Raw genomic sequence first — 8,865 nt, 5'->3', positions numbered from 1 at the left:
CGACGAGAGGCGAGCCCTGAGTCAGTCCACACACATCCCCCCCCAAAAAAGTAGGGCAGGCAGTTGACCAGTGTGTGTGTGCTCTACAGTTTGTCCGAGTGACTTTTATGGCCACGCCGTGGAAAATGGGCTCCTCGGGCCCCGGGATCGGAGCCTCTCAAGCCGAGAGGCCGATCGCTCCAGCCCTAAACGTTTGCAGAGGGTGCGAGAGGACTTGCCCGGGCCGCCGAGGGCTGCGCCGGGCGAGCCGCCGCGGGGCAGCCCTCGGGGCGGCGGGAAGGCCCGGCCGTGCAGGCGGCGGCGGCGGCGGCGAGGGGCGACTCGGGAGAGGCCGTTCTGCCCGCGGCCCCCGCCGGGGCCTCGAACGAACATCGCCCCCACCCCTCACCCTGGAAGAACCGGTAGCGGCCGTTTCCCCGCGCCGCCCGCCCCCCTTCCACCACCGCCACCCCCTCTCCGCCGGCTTTTGTGTGCGTGTGAAATGTGCTGCACATTGCAGATGAACCCTAAGCCGGGCGAGCCGAGCCTATTGTTCCCCGCGAGGAGCCGCCGCCGCCGCCGCCGCCGCGACCGTGTGGAGCCAAGGCGCAGTGCCGCGGCCGGCCCTCGGGGGGCGCTGTGCGGCGCTGGCGGGGCCCGGCCGTGGCGGCGGCTGAGAGGGAGGCTGGCGGGCAGGCAGGCCGGCGGGCGGCGCGCAGCGGCTCGGCTGCCGCCGGAGCCTGTGCCCGGGGACGCCCGGGCCCGCCGCCGCCGCTGCAGCCGCCGCCGCCGCCGCCGCGCGTGAATGTGTGCGAGGGCCCCGCGGAGCCGCGGCCCGGATCCACGCTGTCACCCCGCTCTCCACAAGCCACCACACAGACCTCCCCCTCCCCACGCGGCCCCGCCTGCCCCGGCCCCGCCGCGCCGCCGCTGCCGCTGCCGCCGCCGCCGCCGCCGAAACTCCCAGGCCTTGCGGCCGCCCGGGCCCCTCGCCTCCGCTCGCCCGGCCCCGGGCCGGCCGGCTCGTGCGTCCCCTCCCCCGGCCCCGGCCCCGGCCGCAGCACCATGTTGAATCGCGTCCCCGGGCCGAGCCGCTAAGGGGCCGGCGGCGGCGCCGCTGAGAGGCGGCCAGAGCCGGGCCGCGGGGAGGCGGCCGAGGCAGGGTGGGGGCCGCGTTCGCCCCGCGGCTCCGCGCCCGGCCGCCCGGCCGCCTGGCCCCTCTTTAGTTTCGCTCCCGTTTTCTTTAAACTTTTTTAGAAATTCCCCTCCCTCCGGCCCTGCGCTCCCCCTGGCCTCCCGCTCCCTCCTTCCCCTCCTCCTCGCCTCCTCCCCCTCCCTCCTCCCTCCCTGCGCCGCCGCCGCCGCCGCCGCCGCCGCTGCCGCCGCCGCCGCCGCCGCCGCCGCCGCCGCCACCGCCGGCCCATGACTGAGCCCCGCCACCGCCGGCCGAGGAATGGGCTCCGGGCGCTGGTAGGGAGCGCGGGGAGCGGGGGCCGCGTCTGAAGCGCGATCTGGGTTTTCGGGAGACCTCCTTGGGCAAAATAATGGCAAACTCGACGGGGAAGGCGCCTCCGGACGAGCGGAGGAAGGGACTGGCTTTCCTGGACGAGCTGCGGCAGTTCCACCACAGCAGAGGGTGAGAGCAGGACCCGGGGGAGGGCAGCGCCGGAGGGGCGAGCCGGGGCGAACCGGGGGGCGACCCCCGCGGCGGGGCGCGGGGAGAGAGGGGGGGGGGGTCCCGGTGACAAGTGCGGGGCTTTCTGTCGCCCGCAGGTCGCCGTTTAAGAAGATCCCCGCGGTGGGTGGGAAGGAGCTGGATCTTCACGGGCTCTACACCAGAGTCACTACTTTAGGCGGATTCGCGAAGGTGAGTGGAAGTTTTAATTTGTATTTCCCTCTCTCCGGCCTGCTCCGAAAAGTCTGCTCCGGCCCGGGAGCGGGCGCCCGGGGGCCGGGGGGGGCGGCCGGCGGGGTCCCCCACGGCGTTCTCGGCGCTCGCGAGCCGGTGGCACGGAGGCGGCCGGCGGCGGCGGCGGCGGCGGCGGGGCTGTTTTCGGCCTGGTGGCTCGCGTGCGCGCGGCGGGCGGGCGGGCGGCCCGGCGGGCGGGCGGGGAGCGTCCTGCCCGGTGTCCAGCCGGCCCCCGCGGGGTCTGAGCGGCGCGGCGGGGAGCGCGGGCGGGCGAGCGGGGTGCCCGCCCGCCCGCCCGCCGAGCCCCGCGCCCGCCCCGCGCCGCCCGCCCGCCCGCCCGCGAGTCAGCGCCGCCGCCGCCGCCGCCGCCGCTGCCGCTCTAGCACAGGCGGAGACACAGAGACACACAGACTCTGAGCAGTTTTCGTGCAACTCAAAATTAGCGCGGGCAGGTTTAACATCGATAATCGGCTGCGAAATGATCCCGGCGGCCGGGGGCACAGCCTCGGCCCGCTCGCCCTGGGTTTCTACCGCTAACAAAAGAAAGCAGGACCTGTCTGCAAATAGCCATCTTAGGCTTCAAGGCTAGGCAGAAGCTGTAGGCCTCAAAGAAGGGCCTATGGAGATGGATAGATCTGGGAGAGGGATCGGAGTCGGCCCCGGCCCCGACCCCCCCAGAGCTCGCGGACGTCGCTGTCCGGAGCAGTATTGATCCTTTTGAACTTTTTTTTTTTGTCTTCTTTAGTGCAAACGGACCGCGTTGAGATTTAAAAGGGGGCGACAGAGGGACTTGCGATTGGTTATTGTCCGGGCTTCAAAAACAAAACAAACCCACCAGCCCCCCCAAAAAACAAAACAAGCGCTGCTAAATTCAGGGCTCTCTGGTGAAAACCCAGTGGTTCGGGTGGCCCTGGCGCAGTAGCTCTTGTGGATAGACCCCAGACACCCACTGGTGCCTTAGGTATCTACAGATCTCTGCAGAATGGGCATGGAGCTCCCAAGTCAGGGTTAGGTTTTTCTTGGATTGGGCACTTTCAGACAAGTGTGCCTGTGTTTTTAACAGGTTTCTGAGAAGAATCAGTGGGGAGAAATTGTTGAAGAGTTCAACTTTCCCAGAAGTTGTTCTAACGCTGCCTTTGCTTTAAAACAGTATTACTTGCGGTGAGTAGTGGTGACTTTTCCACAGTATTTGGAAACGAGGGACTTAGGGGCGATTAAACAAGAACAAATTCGACGCTCTAAACAATTTCCAACCCCTTGTTAATTTCAGTCTGAGAAGCATTTACTGTAAATAAAGTGAGATGATAGGAGGCCTACGTTTTCCTCACATTCAAATACGGTCATTTGCATTTTTCATACAAAGTCATTACAGGTGACACTCCATGTCCTATCTTGTAAACATTCTTTTGTGACATTGTTATTGATTGCTTGATAGCCACTGAGGGCCAGAAAAGATGATGCTTAGTAAAAGACTTAAGATACTTAATGAAACTTTGTAACCTGTGGCAAGATTCTTTTTTCTTCTTCTTTGGAAACTCCTTAACCCTCTACAATTCTGTCTTTCTGGATTTTTTTTTTCTTTTAAAGGAAATTTATTGGAACTGTTAGTGAGAGTTTTCAATGGAATATTTTTACATAAATAATATAATATAGATACCTTGGTTGACCAAGATTACTTTTTGGACTCATTGAATTTCTGAGAAACTTGAAAATATTCATTATCTTTAGAAAAATGGGGATGGTATGAAACTAGGTACTATGGTTGAGGTTTTCTTTCATTTTCCTTATATTTTGACTGCTTACTCAAAAAAATAAATTTCTTACTTGGTATATGATTTAGTCTAGATTATGTATTTTGTGACTTAGGATTTTTTTCCTCCTAGATTTTCTTCTATAGACCCTTTCATATTGTAGTTTGTTTTGAAGTCAATCATATTGTAGTTTGTTTTGAAGTCAACCTTTATTTTTGTTTGATTACCCAGTGTTCTTAGTTATTTAAAATTAAAATAATGATCTTAGTAGTTCTTTCTAATAAACATTGGTAATGTGATTTTACAAGATCACCTTTATTTTATTTTTGTAATGTAGCTTCTGTATAATTTGAGTTTTGCATTGCTTCAAATGCACTAGTTACTCTGTATAGAGCTCAGGATTCTGAAATAGGAAACAGGGTAATTGCACAGGTGTACTTCCCATTGGCTGCCTTAGATTGACTTCAGACTTGAGGCTGCAGAGTTCACTGAACTTGGCAGGTACTGTGTTCTATAGGAACTCTAGAAAATACCAGGGGTGTGTGTGTGTGTGTGTGTGTGTGTGTGTGTTGATAGCATGTGTGTCAGAGCACCTTTTAAATAAAAGGGTCAGTACAAAAGTCTTCCTGAGCTGTTGATTTAGCAATAGAGTGAGAAATAAGAATTTAATACTTAGAGTGATAGTCACTTGATTATCTGTTTTTGATAGTAAGAGGATCTGAGAGAATCATGCTAATACATGCTAGGGCTTTGTGCTAATCAATTTAAAATGTTTGTAGCATTTTGTACATTTAAATTGTGTATTTTAAAGTTATGCCTAGTATTTTTTAAGTTTATCGATTAAATTTTTGTATTCAGTTCTGAATGGTGTATATGGCTGGTGAGATGTGTATTTTTCTGTAAAATTTGCATTGTTATTAGCAATCTTAGTATAATTAACGAAATACCTGGACTTCTTTTCTTTTACAAAGTTTAATTAGAAGTATTTTGTCTTTTGTTGTCTTTTCTATCTTGGGATTATGCCATACAGTAATTGTGCTTGTCGTTAGTCTTTTTAACTGGATACTTTCAAAGTTGTTTTAAGTATTTACGTTGTTCTCAGGTCAACTTGGGCTTTATGTTCTTATTAGAAGCTGCTTTGGACCATGTCCTTAGCTAAACTTGTTCTCCTCCGTATGTCACTCCAGGTTTGCTTTTGTAGGGCTGGAGCTCGGCCCCTTAGGAAAGTTAAAGCATTTGTTTTGGAAAATAAAACCATGTGAAGATTTGCATGGCTTGCAAAGAAATAGGATGATCAGAAATTGGTTACTAGCAACCTTGAGAGAATTTTCCCTAGTGGTGTATTGTACAGTTAAAGGATATGCATTATGTTGGGTTATACACTTTTCCTCTTAAAAAAATCTAATTGGCAGAGCAGATGCCAAACTCTAACAGTAATTCTATTAGTTAACCCTAAGAGTGCCTTTTCAGTCAGCTATGGTAATGAAGTGACTTGAGAAGTTAACTCTGTTCTCTATCAGATTTAATACCGTCCTCTCTGGTATGGAAGGTGATGCCTTGTATTTTGGTGAGTTTCTTTTGGTTTTGGCTTTGCAGTATTCTCTCCAAGTCACAAGTTGGAGAGATTGACTTCAGATTTGACAGCGAAGAGTTCACTGAACTTGGCAGTTACTGCATTCTATAGGAACTGTAGAAAATACCAGGCATGGGTGTGTGTGTGTGTGTGTGTGTGTGTGTGTGTGTGTGTTTTGATAGCATGTGTGTCAGACTACCTTTTAAATAAAAGGGTCAGTACAAAAGGCTTCCTGAGCTGTTGATTTAGCAATAGAGTGAGAAATAAGAATTTAATATTTAGAGTGATAGTCTACATAATATTTAATTCAAGCTGCTTTTTCATTGGACATATTGTTAGCTCTCTTTTCAAGTTTCATACTTGCCTACATTACCCTGTACAGTTAATTGAATGGACACCTATTAGACTAGTATCATTTGATATAGCTACATACTTTTATAGACAAATAAGAACAGATGGTTAGTCATGCACATGTTCTAACAGCTCTGGGGGTTTTTGGGTTCAGATATAGTCATTAAGTGTAGAGACATTGTAGTTTGCCAAAAGTTAGGTTAAATCTATCAAATATACATTCATTCAACTGTAGATTATCTACAAAAAAATTCTCGGCCAGGCAGTGGTGGCGCACGCCTTTAATCCCAGCACTCGGGAGGCAGAGGCAAGCAGATCTCTGTGAGTTTGAGGCCAGCCTGGTCTCCAAAGTGATTTCCAGGAAAGGCCGCAAAGCTATGCAGAGAAACCCTGTCTCAAAAAACAAAAAACAAACAAACAAAAATTCTCAGTCTAAAATCGAACATGCAGTTGATTATTTAACACTAGTACTTAATTTTTAAAAGTGTAAGTGCCTGCTGACAGTGTGTGGAAGTATTACATTTATATTTAAAAAAAATATATATATATATAATAAATATATTTTTTTTCCAAGACTTATTTATTATGTATACAGCATGTATGACTGCAGGCCAGAAGAGGGCACCAGATCTCATTACAGATGGCTGTGAGCCACCATGTGGTTGCTGGGAATTGAACTCAGGACCTCTGGAAGAGAAGTCAGTGCTCTTAACCTCTGAGCCATCTCTCCAGCCCTAAAATTATATTTTAATCAGCTCCTAAATCTTGTAACCTGTTTTTCATTTAGCACCTTTCTTGGCATATTCATCTCAGTGTTCCACAAATACTTGTTGTTAGACTGTCTATAGAAGTAAGAAAGGATAAGGTGTAATTTCCCATGTTTTGTAGATGGAGAAATTCAAATATCAAAAAATTGTATTTGTTGTATGTGCTTGGTAAAATTTATGCTATTATGATTTCAGTGTGTTATTCATAAATGAGTTTAATAAATTATAGTTGGAGATTGTATATGGCTAATTCTGTGCCCAAGTATATCTATGAACAGTGTGATACTTACTTAATTGATGAATTTCATTTTATTTTTTGCTCTATTTCGGTACTAAGATTTAGGAACAATTTGCTATTCTTACTTGGATTAAGAATTTGAAGTTTTGTCTTGGCATGGTGGTACATACCTGTAGTCCCATCAGTTGGGAGGCAGAGGCAGGCAGATATCTGAGTTTGAGGTCAGCCTGGTCTACAGGGTGAGTTCCAGGATAGCTGAGGCTACATAGAGAAACCCTGTCTCGAGAAAAAAAAAAAAAAAAAAGAAGAAGAAGAATTTGGAGTTTCACTATAAAGTTTAAGTAAACATTTAATCTGAGAGTTTTTTCATTTATGGGCCCCAGGTATGCAGCAGCTGTAATTATAGTACAGCTGTGGGTAACCTTGATGTGTTCTTTATAAAACTTGGGAATTTTAGAAAGGAAGTGGATGATCTTAGACCTTGAAATTTTATTATAGAAAACTCCATGTTTCTGTTCTTCTTGTATTTGAACCTTGCAGTCCTCCTTCTTTTTGTATGCATGTACTTTGGAGATACTTGGGAGTTTGGGTAGAATTGTGTTCACAGTAGTGACTTTGGAGTCACATTGTGAAGTCTGTTATTTTTTCTTGGTGGGTAAAAGAGACCTTTAGTTACTTGAGTAGTTGTGTTACCAGCACTTAACTTTTATCAGTTAAATGACATGAATGCATTTAGGAATTGTCAGCTAGTGTCTCTCATGTAGGTCGGTGAGGAAGCCTTTTATGAATCATTGGAGGTGAAGTGATATTCTTCAGTATTCTTCAGTAAGTGAATAAAGTAACACACTGAGTTTGTAAATTGCTAAACAAAGCTGAATAGACAGATTACTACTAGTCAAGAAAGTCAATAAAATAATAATGGGGACAGGGAGAACTTCATTTTAGTAAGATACTCGTGTGAGGACTTTAATTTTATAAGTTGTATCCTTTTGTTTTGAACAAACCTGAGTTTGATATTTTATGACAATGTGTTACATTTCTGAAAGATTTGTAGACTTCCTGGAAGTAGAAGGAAACAGTGGATGAAGGAAGTGTAAAGTCTGATCAAACTCAGGTTAGTGTCAGCTGTCAAAATCCATGTTTTTAAGCAGCATACATTTGCTCAAGCTAGAAGTCAGTTTACTTTCCTAGATAGACAGTTGACCCAAGGTTACACGCTAGAGGATTTCATAACACCCCTCCCCCACCCCTGCCTCCAGCATGGGGCAGTTCAAGAACTCTACCACTGTGCTACATCCTTAGCCCACCTAAAATGCACATATGCCTTTTCATTTGAAACTTAGGCCTCAGCTGTGAACTAAAAATATCTTATTTCTGATTAGATGTACCGTTTTATAAGAGCACCTCTTGAGGAATAGGTGTTTTCATGGTAAATTTTCGTGTGAGGTCCTCTCTGTCTTACGAAGCCCGGCACTCCATAAGCTCTTTTGTATTCTCAAACTAAGCAAAATTGGACCGAGGACAAGTTCGGCTAGTGTAAATGTAGGTAAAGTATTTTGGAAGAGTTTTTTTCTTTTGTAAAGGCTATTTATTGTGCCTCTCCCAAGCCTAATAGAGATTAATGATAAAATGGGTTTGTCAAGAGTTGAGAGGGGACGCGTGGCCCCATAGGGTGAGAACTGGTGGATTCCCTCTCTGCCTCCACTTCCATCTCAGTGTTCTTTAATATTCACGGTCAAAGCAGAAACTTGTATTGTGCACTATAAAACACCAGTGTTCTTCACACTTAGCATGTGCCTCATAGGAGAGGTCAAATGATTTTGCGTCATAAATATAAAGTTGGCTACTTTATCCCAGGACTTGGAGGTTGTGTTTCGGAGTGTGACGCTCCAGAGCGTTAGGGATCACACTGTTACCTCTGTCCTTACTCCAAGTGCCACCGTAGTGGTATATGGTATGAAACGTCATGTTTGAGGAGCACTTACTACATTTCTTGAAGCACAGTTTGGGAATTGTAAACTAGAAGAAATGAGATTAGGAAAAAAACAATTGACTAGGGAAACTGTGGACTATTTCTATATTACACACTCATGTAGTTTCTATCTATTTAACTTAAAACACCTGGGGCACAGCTTCACTCTGTGGCTCAGGCTGACTTGGAGCTCGCGGTCATCCTGCCACAGGTGTGTGCCACTTCTCCTGGCCTAGAGTTACAGATTTCCATATCTTCATAAATATTGTGCAAAATTATGGTAGTGATTCTAGTTAACTAGTAGTTCTTGCCAGGGGGATATTAA

General features: G+C 47.9%; 1 protein-coding gene across 1 annotated transcript in view; it reads left to right on the top strand.

The window, feature by feature from the left end:
• The first annotated feature begins 1,358 nt into the window (after positions 1-1,358).
• The window catches only part of Arid2 (AT-rich interaction domain 2), a 145,559-nt gene continuing 138,052 nt past the window's right edge, over positions 1,359-8,865 (top strand). Inside the window, exons 1-3 of the mRNA XM_028869302.2 lie at positions 1,359-1,615; positions 1,753-1,846; positions 2,952-3,049. Coding sequence (XP_028725135.1) covers positions 1,524-1,615; positions 1,753-1,846; positions 2,952-3,049 — 284 coding nt within the window. The 5' untranslated portion in view covers positions 1,359-1,523. The remainder of the gene's footprint in view (positions 1,616-1,752; positions 1,847-2,951; positions 3,050-8,865) is intronic.

Source organism: Peromyscus leucopus, chromosome 20 (assembly GCF_004664715.2).
Source record: "Peromyscus leucopus breed LL Stock chromosome 20, UCI_PerLeu_2.1, whole genome shotgun sequence".
Taxonomy (NCBI): domain Eukaryota; kingdom Metazoa; phylum Chordata; class Mammalia; order Rodentia; family Cricetidae; genus Peromyscus; species Peromyscus leucopus.
The sequence above is the reverse complement of the archived record's forward strand: the minus strand, read 5'-3'. Positions and strand labels throughout refer to the sequence as shown.